We start from the raw sequence: 19,146 nt of genomic DNA on the forward strand, positions 1-19,146 counted from the left end.
TATAGACTGAAATAGAAGTTGGAGTGCTATAACTGGAAAGTTTTGCAATATGAAAATCAAGTGTTCCAATTGGATAAGTTATGCAATACCGTGCTGTTTTTAGGAAGCAATAAGTGAAAGAATTCAAATGCAACCAAGAATCTTTCAAGTTAAGGAAATTCTGCTTGGCGACAGCCTTCTGATTGGTTGAGCTGCAGAGTATTGGCACTGTGTTAAAACAACTATGAGTGCCAAGAGCAGCAAAGAATGAAAAACAAACAGAATCTGCAGACGGGCAACAGCTCCTCTGCATTCCCACCCCTACTTGTTTTGGGAAGAAAGACCAGAAAGCCAAGAAAAATTAAAATAATTTATTCAAGAAGAAACCTAGATTCACCCTATTGGCCATTAAATTGTAAGGACAACAATTACCAAATAGACAACCGTGTTGCATAATTACAAATCTCAAAAGGTTTGAGAGAGAAAAATAACTTTTCTTTTGGTCTGGACTTTTGATCTTCATAATTTTATTTACCTGTTTTTGTCCTTTTTCCACACATATGTGTTGTGTGTAAATTTTGCTTGTCTTAATCATGACTGAGTGTGTGGTGTGTGTATATTTGTGGGTTTGAATGGGATATAGTTTAAGTTGCATAAATTAGAAATAACTTACTTGCATTATTTTCATTATAGTTAAGCATGTTGAAATAGCATTTTTTTAATGTTACTGAAGAAACCTACTGCAAATTGTTTTTGTTCCAGGTAGCAGTCAGTCAAGGCAAATTGAATGATTGTCCATGAATCTCAAAAAGCTGGATTGTAGGTGCAGCAGGTAACGAAGGAGCCAAATGGAATATAGTCCTTCACTGCCAGAGCAATGGACTTTTGACAAAGCGAGGTTATGCTGCTGCTGTATAGGGTGCTGGTGAGTACTGTGTACAGTTTGGTCTCCTTACTTGAGAGGGGATGTGCTGACACTGGAGGGGGTGCAGAGAAGGTTCACAAGTTGATTCCAGAATTGAGAGAGTTGACTTGAGGACAAATTTAATAGACTATGACTATACTCATTGGAATTCAGAAGAATGAGGGGTGATTTTATAGAAAAATACAAAATAATGAATGGAATAGATATGAAAGAAGCAGGAAGATTGTTTCCAATGACAGATAATTGGAACTGCAGATGCTGGAGAATCCGAGACAACCAAGTGTGGAGCTGGATGAACACAGAGGCCAAGCAGCATCTCAGGAGCACAAAAGCTGACGTTTTGGGCCTAGACCCTTCATCAGAAAAGCTTTTCTGATGTAAGGTCTAGGCCAGATTGTTTCCAGTGGTGGGTGAAGCTAGAACTAGGAGTTAAAATAAGGGGGAGCAGATTTAGGACGAAGCTGGACGAAAGGGTTGTGTTCTGTGGAATTCCCTGCCCAGTGAAACAGCTGAGGTGTCCACATTGCATATTTTTAAGGAAAAGATAGATTTTTGAACAGTAAAGGAATTAAGGGTTAGGGTGAGCGGGTGGACAAGTGGAGCTGAGTCTATGATAAAGATCAGGCATGATGTTATTGAATGGTGGGGCAGGCTCAAGGAGCCGGAAGGCGTACTTCAGCTCCTGTTTCTTTATGATCATTTTAGTGGTCTCATGAAGGTTTTATACATTTTGTCATGAATTGTGGAATAATGAGGCGCAACGATTGACACACTTTTTCCAGTTAAATCATGACGCTTAGCAATTGTTAAACATTAACTCCCTCTACCTGGCTGTAGTGCACAACAGCAAATTGCCAAGACTCCTCCAAATGCAGCTTTTACACTCAAATTGGGAGAAAATACTGGGCAACACCACCACCTGTAGTTTTTTTTTGAATTGAACATCATCCTAACTTGGAAATATATTACTTCTCTAATGCCACTGGCTTCAAACCCTGGAATTCTCTCTAATAATACCGTGGGTCTACCTTAATCATATGATCTGTAGTGGTTCATATAGACGGCTCACCATCACATTCTCAAGGGCATTTAGGAATGGGTATAAATATCAGCCATGCCAGTGATACTTAATCACTGACTGCTTTTCTGGTTCAATCCTCGAAAGTGGCTAATTTACCTTTGCATTCTGACAACAATTTGTAGGCTAAATAATAACCTGCCTTTTCATGTAGTGGGAAACCTCCCATGCATTTCCAGATTTTTATTTGATGTAGGTTTCCTTTTGCCTTTTCAACATAACATAGTCATTAATTCTAGAAAAAATTATGTTTAATCAAATCAGTTTCGACAACATACCTCCAAGATTTTGTCACCCTCTCTAAGTCTCCCATCAAGAGCTGCTGATTCATTTTCTCTTATTTTAGCCACATAGATTCCAAAATTTCCAGGATAACAGGGTTTATCCATTCCTCCCATGATGTTAAACCCAAACCCTGCAAATGAGTACCAAGCACGAATATAAATAAAAATTATAGAATGGTAATATTAAGTGAAATAGAACTATTTTTTAATAATCTTCTCAACACTGCCAGTAGTCATTTATCATCTCTTGATAGCCCATGGAATAATTAAGGCAAGTGAACTGAAATTACAAAAGAAAAATGAGGATAGGAATGTACTAGAAATATTCCTGGGCTAACATCCCAAAGGGATGAACTAATAATCCAAGGAACATGAGTTCAAATCCCACCATGGTAGTCTGAGAATTTGAACTCAATTTAAATCTGGTAGTAAGCCTTATTGTGAAATTGTGTTTTTTTAAAAAAGTTAACCCACTCTCCTAAACAACCTGTTCAGAGATGTTATTACACATGTCTGGAGCAGGTGGGACTTGAACACTGGTCTCTCAGTCCAGGGATAGGGGCACTATCATCATTGAACTAATGTCTCTTCCAGCATTAAACTGTTAAGTTGTTATCATAATTGGTCCCTTGATGTTCTTTCAAGAAGAATCTGCCACTATTAATCAAGTCCCACACCAATGTAATCAATTCTTAATCACCTTCTGAAAAGGCCTAGTAAGCCCCTCAGTCAGGCGATGGTCAACAATGAATTTTGTGTAAGATATATTGACAGTCAAATAACCTGTTAAACATTCATCAAAGATCTGCACAAAGGATACTGATGATCAATAACTACCAACTACAGATGATTAAAAAGAACATTTACCTGAAATCCGAGATAACAAGGTGTAGAGCTGGATGAACACAGCAGGCCAAGCAGCATCAGAGGAGCAGGAAAGCTGACATCTAGGCCCGAAACTTCAGCCTTCCTGCTCCTCTGATGCTGCTTGGCCTGCTGTGTTCATCCAGCTCTACATCTCGTTATCTCGGATTCTCCAGCATCTGCAGTTCCTGTTACTTGAAGTGCTGTCTGATTTAGGACAACTGGTGAAAATACAGGCATTAGGGGTGAATTGGAATTTAAGAACACGAAAAACTGTTTCAATCTGCTTAATATTACGAGTAGTCCTGATCTTTTTTGCAGTAGTGACCTGCAGTATCACTGGCAGAAACATCACAGGCATAGAATTGTTTTCCGCCCTAATCTCTCACAAAATGGTTTGGTAACTAGTTTTGCTTTGCTAATTCTTCTCTGAAATGTTTTGATGTTTAACTGCTTCACAGGCATTATACAAATACACGTCATTAAGACTAGGAGGGTCATCTAGAGAATAACATTGGGCACAGGATTGATGGCTAGAAAGGCCGGCCTCAGTGTAAAATTCTGTGACTCTGATATGAACCATGAGATGTTACTGCATTGAAACAGAAACCTTCAAATCTGTTCTACCATTTGTTAATTTCAATTCACTGCTTTTTATTAGGAAAAGTCAATGGTCTTCCTGCCCCAGGCTTTAAAACACATCAAATGAGTTTGCATCAATGGTTGTCTATACTAATACACTGCATGCTAGCATAATTATTTGCGTGAAGAACCTTCTAATCATAAAATTGAACAGAATGAAAAAGAAAATCAGGCTGAGTGCCAAGAAAGGCTGCTGACAGGTGATTTCACAAAGTGGAAGGCAGCTAAGACACATTTCTGTCCATTTCTCCAGAATCATTTTTGTAATATGAAAAGTACAGTTTCATTTTTTCACAATTATCAATTTTGTGGCTTCCTGGAAGCTCAGGTGCCAAGCCGATAGCTTGATGGATGGCTACAAACTGTGGTCCACTTATTAACAGCAGTGTGGAATGAGCCTGACAGATCAGAAAGTACCCATTTTGTTCTTGGGCTGTGCAAATCTGATAGATATCAGGGTGAAATGGCAGTTGCACTCATTACCCCATGGTTTTGGAGAGGAAATCCAATGGATTCCACTCCTATTAACCATCCAGTGACTACTGTCAAAAAAGACAATTGAGTTTGTTATGATATCTCTGCTCCCGTTCTATCAAACACTGTGTTGATTCCAAAGGCCGGTTTGGTGAGGTCTCTGAAAGTGATACAAAAATAACTCCCATAATGGTGAAAATTAACTTTGACTCAAATAAGCAGTAGCAGATCACCTCCCTATTACACACCCCACTCTATCTCCTTTCCATAACATCTCCCTTCTGTATTCATACCACTGTTGAATTTCACCTCAATGTCTTTACAGGACAAAAATGGGATAAATTATGTCATAATAATAAAATAATACAGAAGATTCTAGAAATTTGAAACAAGTACAGAAATTGATGGGGAAACTCAGCGGGTCTGGCAGCATCTATGAAGAGAAAGCAAAGTTAATGTTTTCAGTCATGTGACCCTCCTTCACAAATTATTTCATAATGTGTTTTAATACTTAATGGTAATGTGCATGAAGAAACTAAATGCAGCTCCTTTTGTCTCTGTCATTTTTAAAAACTGTCAAAAGTTGAGGCCCCAGCACTAATCGCAGTGGTAAACCATTCATCACATTAGATTCCTCACAATGTGGAAACAGGCCTTTTGGCCCGACAAGTCCGCACTGCCCCTTGAAGCATCTCACCCAGACCCATCCTCCTATAACCCACACACCCCTGAACACTACGGGCAATTTAGCACGGCCAATCCACCTAAGCTGCACATCTTTGGACTGTGGGAGAAAACCGGAGCACCTGGAGGAAACGCATGCAGACACGGGGAGAACGTGCAAACTCCACACAGACAGTCGCCCGAGGTGGGAATTGAACCTGGGTCCCTGGCGCTGTGAGGCTGCAGTGCTAACCACTGAGCCACCGTGCTGGCCCAACCATTGATATGTTCCCAACCAGAAAATGACCCATTTATCACAACTACGTTACCTTTTAGACAGGGAATCTTTTCTCAATTCCAATATATTACCCTCTACATCATAATCTTTTATTTTGCATAATAACTTCTGATGTAGCACCTGATGAAATGTTTTTTGGAAATTTAAGTAAAGCATAAACACTTGTTCCCTTGATTCCATTGCACATCACTTCATCAAAATATCCAACAAATTGGCGAAACATGATTTCCCTTTCATAAAACCATGTTGATTGTGCCTGATTACCTTGAACTTTTGTAATGTCTTGCTTCTGACAGATGGTAATCTAACTGGCATGTGGTTTCCTGCTTTCTGCCTTTCACCCTTTGAGTAAAGAAGTTCTATTCACTATTTTCAATTTGAATGGAAACTTTTCAGAATAGAGGGAACTTTGGAAAACATTAACTGTCTTCCTGACCACTTCTTTTACGACTCTAGGATAAAGCGTTTCAGGACACAGGTACATGTCAGCTGTAGCTCCAACAATTTACTCCATGCCATTTTCTGGCGTTTGCAACTTATTGATTTCAACCCTCTTTTTCATTTTCTGATTTACACCTATTTCTGTGTTGTTAGTAACATCACCCACAGTGAAGACTAATGCAAAAAAAATTGCTCAATTCATCATCATCTTATTTACTGTTAATTTTCCAGACTCATTTGATATCGGATCAATGTTTACTTTGTTAACTCTTTTCCGTTATAAATAGCAAAAGATATATTTCTAGCTTGCTTTCTCTCAGAATGTAACTTTTCCCTCCTTGTTAATATTTGCTGTTTTGCATTTTGTTCTGACCTTCCATCTTCTCAAAATTATATACTTTAAGTTTGGTACTTAGTAACATTTTTATGAGCTACAAATAGTGAGTCCTTTCATTGGAATTTTTCTTACTGAAATGTATACATTCTGAGTATTCAGAAATATCCACTTAAGTGTCTGCCCTTAGATTTCCACCGACCTATCACTGAATCTAATTTGCCAATTCACTTTGGCTAGTTCTGCTTTTGTGCCCTCATAATTGCCCTTATTTAAGCTTATAATGCCAGTCTTGAACCCGCTTCCCTAGACTGAATGTAAAATTAAATCATATTATGAGTTCTGCCACCTGAGGACTCTTTTAAGATCAGTAATAAATGTGATCTTGTTGCATAATAGGTCTAATATAGTCTGTTTTCTGGTTGCTTCCAAAACCTTGAAGACACAACCCTGAAAAATTCTACAAATGCCTCGGTTAGGCCATCTTGGTCCATCTGATTTTTCCAGTCTATGTGTTGATTAAAATGTTCATAAATTATTACCATATCTTTCCTTTATCACCCTCAATCTCCACCCAAACTGCTCTACATTCTGATTTCCTGAAGTTGCGTTGTCTCTGCTGTGTTAATTCTATAATTAAGAGAACCTCCTGCATCAATCTTTTCTTAGTTTCCTGTCCTTTGTAAATGTTTCTTCAATATTCAGATCCCAACTGATGTCATCCTGCAGCCAAGACTCTGTAATGGCTATCTGATCGTACGTACTTATTATTATCAGCACTTTCTGTATTAATCTGCATTCTATGTGAATTCAGATACAGGATCTCTATTCTGTTCTTTGATTATTATTGTAACCTCTAGCCTCATCTGTTGATTTCTCTTAGATATCTGCTTTCCATGTTTTCCTGTCATGATGTGTTCATCATTTGGCCAGAACATTGATAAACAACGTAAATAGGATGTACCATTGTAAATGGGATTCAGGAACAGAGGAACTTGGTTGATATGCACAGATTATTGGAGGTGGTAGTACAGGTGGAGACAGCACATAATAAAGCATGGTGCTCTTGGCTTATGAAGAGGGAACAAAGAGAACAAGAGCAAGCAGGTGATGGTGAACTTGTACAAGACACTTGTTAGGCCTCAGCTGGAGCATTCTGTACAGTTGTGGCTGCCACATTATAGGAAAGATGTGAATGCATTGGAGATAGTGCAGAAGTGATTGGTTCCAGGAATGAGTAACTTCAGTCATGAGAATAGATTGAAGACGTTAAATAGAGTCAGAGTGTCATTCGGCACAGAAACAGACCCTTTGGTCCACTCGTCCATGCCAACCAAGTTTCCCAAATTAAGCCAGTCCCACTTCCCTGCATTTCGCCCATATCCCTTTAAACCTTTCCTATTCATATTCCTGTGCAAATATCTTTGAAATGTTGTAACTGTTCCTGCATCTCTCATTTCCTGTGGGAGTTCATTCCACAAATAAACTTCCCTGAGTGAAAAAGCTGTCCCTCAAGTCCCTTCTAAATCTTTCTCATCTCACCTTAAAAATATGCACTCTATTTTCTAGCTCTCCCACCCTAAGGAATATTACATTATCTATTCCCCACGTGGTTCTATAAACCTCTATAATGGTCACTCCTCAATCTTCTATTTTCCAGTGAAAACAATCCCAGCCTATCCAAACTCTCCCTATAAGGCAAATCCTCCGTTCCTCGCAACATCCTGGTAAATATTTTCTGAATCCTCTCCTGTTTATTAATTCCTTCCTATAGTAGAGTGACAAGAATTGTACATAGTGCTACTGTAACAAAAACATGGGACAGTTCTCTTTAGGGAGAAGGCAGCTGAGAGGAGATTGAATAGAAGCTTTCAATATAATGGGTGGGCTGGACAGAGAAGCTATGGAGAAACTGTTCTTGCTTGGAAAAGTGAAAAAGTACAAGAGAGCATAGATTTAATGTGATACATAAACCATGCAAGATTGATGTGAGGAAAAAAAAGTTGTTCACAGTGGGTAGTTAGGGTATGAAATGCACTGCCTGGAAATGTGGAGGAGGGAGCTCCAACTGAAGCATTCAAGAGGACATTGGATGATTATTTGGTTAGAAATGGTGTGCAGGAACATGGGGAAAGGGTAGGAGAACCAGCATAGACATGATAGGTTGAATGGACCCATAACGCCATAACAATTCTGTGATTTCCTCTATTGATATCTCTCTTTCATGCCTTTGTCTACTTCTTGATTCACCACATCTTCCCAAATTTGATCCAATGGCCCCACTACAAAAGTCCTCTCTCCCTCCCGAGTTATGCGGCTTATGAGAACATCTGCCCAGCGCTGTTCTGGTGTAGACCATAATAATAACTATTAGTATATTTTGTACCTGTTCCATGATATAAAATTTCCATAATTATGGAAGAGTATTATCCAACTGTAATGCTCCATAAATATCTCTTGTATGTGTAACTGAAGCTTGCCATTTAGTTTGGGTCTGTAGGATTTCAAAACTGAAATGTCTAAGCAATTCAAAAGTGGCTGGGCATCAACCTCGATGGTTTCCGCAGTACATAATTATCAAAAGTATGGAGAAGCTCTCGGTACGTGTATGTTACAGGCTTTGGTTAGGATTCAGGACTAAGAGATTTGGGATTCTTCTACTGCAATAAAACCATAGAACACAGAAGCAGAAGGTGGCCATTCAGCCCACTGAGTCTGCTTCACCAGTCAATAAGATCATGGCTGATCTGATAATCCTCAACTCTGCTTTCCTGTCTTTTCCCTACAGCCCTTAATTTCCTTTCTGAAATCTGTCTATTTCAGCCTTGTATATACTTAACCCAGCCTTGCCAGACCTCTGCAGTGAACAATTTGACAGATTCACTACCCTCCCAGAGAAAAAAATCCTCATCTCAGTCAGAAATGGGTGACTCCTTCTGAGTTTATGCCCTCTAGTCCTAGACTCTCTCACAAGGAGAACCTTTCTGCACATACAGTCAAGTCTTCAACGAATAGTATCTCTCCCCTGTGCACTGACCAATATTTATACCTTAACCAGTAACAACCATTAAGTGATGGCTGAGTGATAATGGGAACTGCAGATGCTGGAGAATCCAAGATAATAAAATGTGAGGCTGGATGAACACAGCAGGCCAAGCAGCATCTCAGGAGCACAAAAGCTGACGTTTCGGGCCTAGACCCTTCATCAGAGAGGGGGATGGGGTGAGGGTTCTGGAATACATAGGGAGAGAGGGGGAGGCGGACCGAAGATGGGGAGAAAAGAAGATAGGTGGAGAGGAGAGTATAGGTGGGGAGGTAGGGAGGGGATAGGTCAGTCCAGGGAAGACGGACAGGTCAAGGAGGTGGGATGAGGTTAGTAGGTAGGAGATGGAGGTGCGGCTTGGGGTGGGAGGAAGGAATGGGTGAGAGGAAGAACAGGTTAGGGAGGCAGAGACAGGTTGGACTGGTTTTGGGATGCAGTGGGTGGAGGGGAAGAGCTGGGCTGGTTGTGTGGTGCAGTGGGGGGAGGGGACGAACTGGGCTGGTTTTGGGATGCGGTGGGGGAAGGGGAGATTTTGAAGCTGGTGAAGTCCACATTGATACCATTAGGCTGCAGGGTTCCCAAGCAGAATATGAGTTGCTGTTCCTGCAACCTTCGGGTGGCATCATTGTGGCACTGCAGGAGGCCCATGATGGACAGGTCATCTAAAGAATGGGAGGGGGAGTGGAAATGGTTTGCGTCTGGGAGGTGCAGTTGTTTATTGCGAACTGAGCGGAGGTGTTCTGCAAAGCGGTCCCCAAGCCTCCGCTTGGTTTCCCCAATGTAGAGGAAGCCACACCGGGTACAGTGGATGCAGTATACCACATTGGCAGATGTGCAGGTGAACCTCTGCTTAATGTGGAAAGTCATCTTGGGGCCTGGGATAGGGGTGAGGGAGGAGGTGTGGGGGCAAGTGTAGCATTTCCTGGGGTTGCAGGGGAAGGTGCCGGGTGTGGTGGGGTTGGAGGGCAGTGTGGAGCGAACAAGGGAGTCACGGAGAGAGTGGTCTCTCCGGAAAGCAGACAGGGGTGGGGATGGAAAAATGTCTTGGGTGGTGTGGTTGGATTGTAGATGGCGGAAGTGTTGGAGGATGATGCGTTGTATCCGGAGGTTGGTGGGGTGGTGTGTGAGAACGAGGGGGATCCTCTTTGGGCGGTTGTGGTGGGGGCGGGGTAGATTCACTTCACCAACACCTTCCACCCCAACCTTCAGTTCACCTGGGCCATCTCCAGCACATCCCTCACCTTCCTGGATCTCTCAGTCTCCATCTCAGGCAACCAGCTTGTAACTGATGTCCATTTCAAGCCCACCGACTCCCACAGCTACCTAGAATACACCTCCTCCCACCCAGCCTCCTGCAAAAATTCCATCCCCCATTCCCAATTCCTCCGCCTCCGCCGCATCTGCTCCCACGATGAGGTATTCCACTCCCACACATCCCAGATGTCCAAGTTCTTCAAGGACCGCAACTTTCCCCCCACAGTGGTCGAGAACGCCCTTGACCGCGTCTCCCGCATTTCCCGCAACACATCCCTCACACCCACCTCCCAGACGCTAACCATTTCCACTCCCCCTCCCATTCTTTAGATGACATTTCCATCATGGGCCTCCTGCAGTCCCACAATGATGCCACCCGAAGGTTGCAGGAACAGCAACTCGTATTCCGCTTGGGAACCCTGCAGCCCAATGTGGACTTCACCAGCTTCAAAATCTCCCCTTCCCCCACCGCATCCCAAAACCAGCCCAGTTCGTCCCCTCCCCCCACTGCACCACACAACCAGCCCAGCTCTTCCCCTCCACCCACTGCATCCCAAAACCAGTCCAACCTGTCTCTGCCTCCCTAACCTGTTCTTCCTCTCACCCATTCCTTCCTCCCACCCCAAGCCGCACCTCGATCTCCTACCTACTAACCTCCTCCCACCTCCTTGACCTGTCCGTCTTCCCTGGACTGACCTATCCTCTCCTCTCCACCTATCTTCTTTTCTCTCCATCTTCAGTCCGCCTCCCCCTCTCTCCCTATTTATTCCAGTTCCCTCTCCGATGAAGGGTCTAGGCCTGAAACGTCAGCTTTTGTGCTCCTGAGATGCTGCTTGGCCTGCTGTGTTCATTCAGCCTCACATTTTATTATTAAGTGATGGCTATTTTGTTGTAAGTTGCGGGAACATTCTCCCTACTTTACAAACAATACTCCACTTTATAAGTACACTTAACTGTGAAAGATTCTGGGAAGTACATATTCGTATGCAAGTGCTAATCTTGAAAACTAATCTTCTTCGAGAAGGTCAGTGAAAGAACATTTACAATGACAGAAGCGTGGTGTGAGAATATAACCCAACCTGTTGTCTCCACACAAGCGAGTATGTCTTAAATATCCTAAATGTCCTTCCCTTTTATAGGGTTGAATGCACTGGAGCAGTCCAATACTGCCAATCCAAGGTAGACGCCAGCATTGTCACGGGTTCATAATTTACATCCGTTTTCCGAACTGAGTAGGGAGGATGCCAAAGAGTTTCTCTGCTGACCTGCATTTCCTCTTTTCAGTACAATGATGTGAGATTCCGTTTTCAGGAAGGGCATGTTTCTTCTGCGTCGGCTCGCCATGCTCCAGCTCTTAACAAGCTTGTTGCCACACGAGCCTGTCGCACAGAGACACTTTATTGCGTTTCTTTGACACAGTATCGTCACAGCAACTTCTGCACGACTTCAAAACAACATCGAGAAAGAACCTAAATAAACAAAAATCGCATCTCGCTGAGTCAGGTCGATTTCCTTTATAATTGCAACTGAGGCGCTGAGAAGTTAGCCTTCGTGTAATTGAGCATGGCAGCAGATCTCCTGGCAGAAATGGAGACAAGCAGAATTGGTGCGATTTAGCCTTAAGGGAGATTTCTGCATGTCGCAGGGTCAAGAGTTCAAACATCTATAGCCTTGGCCAAGCAGTCAAATCGTATACTGCCTCATTAAATAAATCATCTGTCTGAACATATCCACCAATGCCGTCGTGTCGAACTTTATTCTCGGTGATCGGTAACCGAGACACTGAAGAAAACGGGCCGAAGTGTACAAGTGGCAAAAAATTTCACTCGTATATATTAGCGACAAAACTAACACTCTATAAAGTCAACAAATACAGATATTTCTTTTAACTTGTGGACTACGTTAAATTTTAATGATCTCGCCACGTGCTAAAAAGGGACAGGAGTCATTGATAACAAAGTGTGGGGCTGGACGAATACGCCAACCGAGGTAGAGGGGCGTTTAAAAAGCAGCTGATTCACAACTCCTCATCTCGCCTTGGAGATCTGTTTTAATGAACGCTGAGTCGTATGGACCTGTACTCAAGTAAAAACTAGATATCAAAGTGTGAAGCTGGATGAACACAGCAGGCCAAGCAGCATCTCAGGAGCCAAAAGCTGACGTTTCCGGCCTAGACCCTTCATCAGAGAGGGGGATGGGGAGAGGGTTCTGGAATAAATAGGGAGAGAGGGGGAGGCGGACCGAAGATGGAGAGAAGATAGGTGGAGAGTATAGGTGGGGAGGTAGTGAGGAGATCTGTCCGTCTTCCCCGGACTGACCTGTCAAGGAGGCAGGATGAGGTGGTAGGAAGGAAATGGAGGTGCGGCTTGAGGTGGGAGGAAGGGATGGGTGAGAGGAAGAACAGTTGAGGGAAGCAGAGACAGGCTGGGCTGGTTTTGGGATGCAGTGCGGGAAGGGGAGATTTTGAAGCTTGTGAAGTCCACATTGATACCAAGACTAGATATGTTCTTTTCTTGACTGGCCTACTTATTCAATCGTAAAATGGGGGGGAGGGGTGGAAGAAGCAGCTCATAAACTTTAAAAATCGAGCCGATGTATAAGCCATAAATTTGTTGCACTCTCATCCAAGTCTCTGCTGATTCACAGGGCTGATCAGATCAAACATTCTTAAGTCCAGTCCTATTCCGGCCCCCACCCACAACTCTTTCCCCGATATATCAATGATATCAGTGGTGCTGCTTCTCTCTCTCATCCAGAATCGGAAAAGCTCTTTGATTTTGCTTCCCATTTCCACTCTGTCCTCACTTTCACCTGGATTATCTGACTCCTCCCTTCCCTTTCCTGACATCTGTTTCCATTTTTGGGGAGAGACTGGCTACTAATATCCCCTATAAACCTACCAACCCCCACAACTACCTGGAATATACATCCTCACACCCCACTTCCTGTAAAGACTCTATCCCATTCAGTTCCTCCGTCTCTGTTGCATATGTTCAGATGAGGCCAACTTCGACAAGTGAGCCTTCAAAATGCCCACCTTCTGCCCCAACCAAGGATTCCACAGCTCCGTTGTCAACAGGACCCTCTACCAGGTCCGACCCATCTCATGCACTTCTGTCCTCACCCCCTTTCTTTTTTCCCCACAACAGCAAAAAATTCCCTCGTCCTTACCTACCACCCCAACAGCAGCCACATCCAGAAGATCATCAGTTGCCACTTCTGCCAACTCCACAAGATGCCATCACAAAATACATATTCCCCTCCCCTTCTTTGTCTGCTTTCCACAGGGACCATTCCCTCCGGCAAACCCGGTTCCACTTTTTCTTCATTATCAACACCCTCCCATAGTCCTTACCACTGCAAGCGCTGAACATGTAACACCTGCCCGTTTACCTCCTTCCTCCCCAGCATCTCAGGGCCCGAACATACCTTCCAGGTGAAGCAGCACTTGACCTGTACGTCCCACAATCTAGTTCACTACATTCGGTACTCACAAGGTGATCTCTCCATTGGAGAAAACAAAGCATAGACTGGATGACCGCTTCGCAGAACATCTCATACTAGAATCCCTACCGTGTGGAGACAGGTCATTCAGCTCAATGGGTCCACACCAATCCTCCGAAGAGCATCCCACCCAGACCCATACCTTCACCCTATCTCTGTAACCCTGCATTTCCCATGACTAATCCACCTAGCCTGCACATCCCTGAATACTATGAGCAATTTAGCATGGTCATTCTGCCTAACTTGCACATCTTTGGACTGTGGGAGGAAACAGGAGCACCTGGTGGAAACCTACGAAGTCAAGGGGAGAATGTGCAAATTTTCAGCCAGTGTTGGCCAAGGGCCGAATTGTACCCAAGTTCCTGGCACTGAGAGGCACAGTGCTAAATAGTGAGCCAGCGTGCTGCGCAAAAAAAGATCCTGTGCTTCCAGTTCCTTGCCACTTTAACACACCACTCTGATCCCTGGCCAATATCTGTCTCAGGCATGCTGCAGTGTTCCAGCAAAGCTCAGCATAAACTGGAAGAACAACACCTCATTTTCCACTTGTGGACCCCGCAGCCCTCTGGACTCAATACAGAGTTCAGTAATTTTAGGGCCTGAACTCTCCCATGTTCCAGACCCCAACACCACACACCAGGCCTTGTTATCACAGTCTGCCATTATACAGTATCTATTGTTATTCGCTAACAGTCTCCATTAACAGCTATTCACCCTCCTAGCCAGATTGTTATCAATTCCTTTGTTTGTACAGCTGTTCTTCTCTCTCTGGGCTCTATCTCCAGGTTTCTGAAGAAGGATCTAGACCCGAAATGTCAGCTTTCTTGCTCCTCTGATGCTGCTTGGCCTGCTGTTTTCATCCAGCTCGACACCTTGTTATCACTATTGCTTACTCCCTACCTCCTTCCCCCACCCTATCTTCTGCATATAAACCAAGATTTTCCTAGCAATTGTCAGTTCTGAAGAAAGATCACTGGACCCAAAATATTAACTCTTTTCTTCATAGATGCTGCCAGATATGCTGAGCTTTTCCATCAACTTCTACTTCTGTCAATAATTCTAATGCATGCTTTTTAAAAATGGCGGCACTGGAGCTCACCTTAAACTCGTCAAATCTTATGTGAACATCATGTATGTCGGACAAACAACATCTGAACCAAAGCACAAACTCTAATTAGTGTAGATTGTGATGGAAAAAAAAATTGTGTGATTAATTCCTATTTGGTACGATAAACTATAAAATGTCCTTAAAATGCTTCAAATGAAAATGCTACTGAAACCAAACTATACAATAAACTCAACTACAATGTAATGAACTTTATAGTAACGTGATGTAAATGTCAGCAGTGGGGTCAGTGATAAAACAGTACTGTATCAGAATATTAGAGCATGGGTTTGGTCTTGCGATCTGCAAGACAACATGGTGTGCAGGTGGTAAAGCCAATCCAAGTGCTTTGGCACACAAAAGCGGGATTATCTTGTTGCTCTTTACATTTACGCTTGAAGTGTCACATTAATATATTGCATTATTTGTTTTGCTTCAATGTTAAACCTATGTAAATGCGTACTCAGTGCTCACGTGGAATTCCCCTCATCTAAGAACAAAGCAGAGAGAGACTGAACAGGGAATTAGATGTTGATACATGCAGTGAAGCATTACATCATGGAATGCAAATTCAGTCAAACTCACTTCAAAATATTTGATGGCCAACCTTCACCTCATTTAACTCTATACCTGACAAGAATTTGGACAGGATAGGAACTGTTCCCTCTTTGACATCCAAACGTTAGTATTTTTAAATCAATGGGGAAAAGAACATTTGCAGATTAGCTTGACACAGGCAAGATTCAGATGATGCAAATCAAACATAAAACCTGGTTGAAACCTCACTGAATTAGGTGTCATAGAAGACCCATTTCAGAGATCTTAACATAATACCAGTAGTCAAGCAGAATACGGAGGAAGTGTCGCATACAACAAAAACAAAGCTGCTGGAAAAGCTCAGCAGGTCTGGCAGCATCTGTGGAGGAGAAAACAGAGTTAACGTTTTGGGTCCGGTGACACTTCCTCAGATCTCAAAGTGTCACATTGTTTGGAGGTGACGTCTTTCACAATAAGTTGAGGCAGTCTGATAATTCTCTATGTGTACATCAATAATGCCAGAAGTCCAATCTATTCTTTTGTGTGGGTATGGATTCATGACTCAGAAAAAGGACACCGAAGGAGTAAAAAAAATTCTAAAGAAATTACCTTTAGTTTCAACACAATTTAGGAACAAGTTATTTCACTTAAAATTTTCACTTTTATTTAAAATTATGGCCAACTTCCACAAAAAGTAGCTTTTACTTTCCAGGCAACGATCATTTCTAAAGAGAGAATCTAATCATCACCCTTTGACATTTATCAGACACCATTACCAATCAGGGGTTTACGATAAGCAGCCATGGTCAATGAGAGGTCAACTCTCAAGTGCTTGAAATCACAATGGAGCTGACGGCATCCAACCAAAAACAGATGCACCCATAACAGAGACAAATAAAGTGGGACCTGTCACTTTGACGCTTTGGACGTTTCTGGTCAGCCATGTTTGATGGAGATTAGTGCCTCTCAAACCATAAACATTTGCCTCGTTCTCTGAAATATGAGCTATTATTGATTGGAAATGGATCTAATGGACCAACCATAGAAATACTTTGGCTACAAGAGCAAGACTGGGTATCATGCATCACATTTCCTGGCTTCAGAGAGGGGGCCAGTCTTCAATCTTGCAAGACAATGATTTATGCAGTGTTAGTCATCTCTGTTAAGTATCACCTGCTGTAGCTCAGGAGCTCACTCTGGTATGACAGATGAAGAATGAGGAAGAGCTGGATTTGCTGGTTTCAGTTTTTTTTTTGGGGTCTCTTCACCAGCTAGCCGAGCATTTTCACTCCGATCTTTCAGTCAGACTGAAGGTTTCCAGGGAGTCATCTTCCAGATGTCAGTGTCAACAGTTACTGTCTTATGATGTTGCTTACTGATGTTCATGCAGCAGAGAACCCATGCTAAGAAAAAGGTGATCCAAAGACCAATTCACAATAAAGAAAGTCTGAGCATACAGCAATCATTCATTGAATATGGCTGAGCCAGTGCAGACATTGTTGGCTTACCAATGAATGCATGCTGATGGAATTAGCACAATCCAGGAGCTTGGAGCTTGTAATCTTGTCTTGTCAATAGGACAAATCTGGAACAACAAAGGTGAATATTGTTTAGACTTTACTCCAGCCTAGTACATGTTGTCTAGGTCTCACGAAAGTAGAGGAATTTGCTGAAGATGTGGGTCCAGCAGAGTTGCAGTTTTGTGTTCTCAGTCAGGTTGCTGTTTCCACACTTTGTTACTCACCTTTGATATGACAGCTGAAACCTTTCTGACGGTTAATCAATGTCAACATCAGGTGACAGATTGCAGGTTATTGTGGAGCTTAGAGGTGAAATTATCAACATCCTCCAGTGTCATATGGTCAATGCTGATAAATGGCAGGACGGCAGAATTTGTCAGCATGGGTTAATGAAAGCTAAATCATGCTCGACAAATCTACTGGAATTCTTCAAGGATCTAGATAGGGGAGTTGATAAGGCAGAACCGGTGGATGTGGTTTACTTAGACTTTCAGAAGGCTTCTGATACATTCCCACAAAACAGATTAGCATGGGACTGCATGGGATTGGCAGGTATTGTATTGAAATGGATAGAGAATTAGTTGGAGGGCAGGAAACAGTGTGAGAATAAATGGGTCTTTTTCCATGTGTCAGGCAGACACTAGTGAAGCACTGCTGGAATCGGTGCTAAGACCACACTTATTCAGAATATATGTTCATGATTTGGATGAGGGAACTATGTGTAATATCTCCATGTTTGCAGATGACACAAAAATTATGTGAGACGGTAAGCTGTGAGGAGGAAGCAGAGATACTTCAATGTGATTTGGGCAAGTTGAGTGGGTGGTAAATGTATGTAGTTGGAGTATAACATAGATAAATGAGACTTAGGTCCATGAAATGAGACTTATCCACTTAGGTAGTAAACATAGAAAGGTGGATGATTTATGAATGGCAGTGATTGGGAAAGGGTGAGGTGCACAAGATCTGAGTGCTCTTCCACACCTGTCAGTGAAATTAAGCATACAGTGCAACAGGTGGTGAAGGCAGCAAAAGGATTCACACACAGGAGTAGAGATGTCTTAATATAATAGTAAAAGGCCTTGGTTAGATCACATTTGGAGTACTGTGAGCAGCTTTGGTCTCCTTATCTGAGGAAGGATGAAAAGAATGGCTATGCAAGGAACACAACACAGGTTTACCAGTTTGATTCGTGGGATAGCAGGACTGACATATGAGGAGAAACTGGATTGGTTAGGGCTATATTCACTGCAGTTTAGAATAATGAGGGGAGAGATCTCAGAAACCTAAAAAATTTCAACAGGACTAGACAAGGCAAGTGCAAGAAGGATATTCGCAATGACAGAGGAATTTCTAATCACTGGTCACAGTTAAAGAATGGAGATGAAGGGAAGTTTCTTGCAGAGTGGTGGCAGAAATTTCTGTCAGAGCGCAGAGCAGCACCACAGAGTGAGCATAAACCTATCAGCGGGAAGCTGTTGGACAGTGGAGCAGCAGCGCAGAGTGAGTATAAATCATTCGAAGCCCGGGGAATGCAGCCTATTTGGCTGGAAGCTGTTGGATGAGCAGCACAGAGTGAGTACAAACCTACTGGAGTTTAGGGCACATTGTCGCTGTGATTAAAAAACTAGTGATGTCACAGAGAGGCTGTGATGTGATTGGCTGGTAAGAAATCTGCACTAAATTTGAAAATGAACACAAAGAAGAATCAATAAATTTAATTAACTCAATAAAGTAATTTGCTAAAATAGAAATGGCTGGACATTTGATGTATTCCAGATGTATGATGTTTGAGCTGGTTGATCCCATTGTGAACAGCGATGACAACATCTGCAGCAAGTGTTAGTTGCTCGAGGAACTTCAGCTCAGAGTTGATGAGTTGGAATCTGAGCTTCAAACACTGCAGCACATCGGGAAGGGGGAGAAGTACTGGATGCTGTGTTTCAGGAGGCAGTCAGACCTGGTAGATTAAGTACTTCAAATTTGGTTAATTGCTAAAATAGTAGGGGGTGACTGCAAGCGAGGCAGATAGAGGGATCCTGCAGTCAGGAACAGAGGAGCCTAAGGTCTTGACCTTGTCCAGCAGGTACAAAGTATTTGCTCCCTGTGTGGATGAGGAAAAGGGCTGCAGGGACAATGAGCCAACTGACCACTGCACCGTGATACGGAAGGTCATTCAAGGAGTGGGAGTAAAAGGACAA

General features: G+C 42.7%; 1 protein-coding gene across 8 annotated transcripts in view; it reads right to left on the minus strand.

The window, feature by feature from the left end:
* arv1 (ARV1 homolog, fatty acid homeostasis modulator) overlaps positions 1 to 19,146 on the minus strand; it is a 41,251-nt gene that overhangs the window by 9,055 nt on the left and 13,050 nt on the right. For 3 of the 8 annotated variants that reach the window (XR_009446181.1, XR_009446180.1, XM_048535669.2), the window contains one exon: positions 16,064 to 17,010. The exons of 1 other annotated variant lie outside the window; for it this stretch is intronic. Coding sequence is in view for 2 of the 7 variants with exons in the window: in XM_048535669.2 (XP_048391626.1) it covers positions 16,997 to 17,010 (14 nt within the window). In the remaining 5 variants the exon portion in view is untranslated. Of the gene's footprint in view, positions 1 to 2,260; positions 2,398 to 16,063; positions 17,011 to 19,146 lie in introns of those variants that run through there. 4 more of the 8 variants (XR_009446184.1, XR_009446183.1, XR_009446182.1 and 1 more) reach the window with 3 other exon arrangements.

The sequence above is a fragment of the Stegostoma tigrinum genome, chromosome 9 (assembly GCF_030684315.1).
Source record: "Stegostoma tigrinum isolate sSteTig4 chromosome 9, sSteTig4.hap1, whole genome shotgun sequence".
In the NCBI taxonomy this organism is placed as follows: domain Eukaryota; kingdom Metazoa; phylum Chordata; class Chondrichthyes; order Orectolobiformes; family Stegostomatidae; genus Stegostoma; species Stegostoma tigrinum.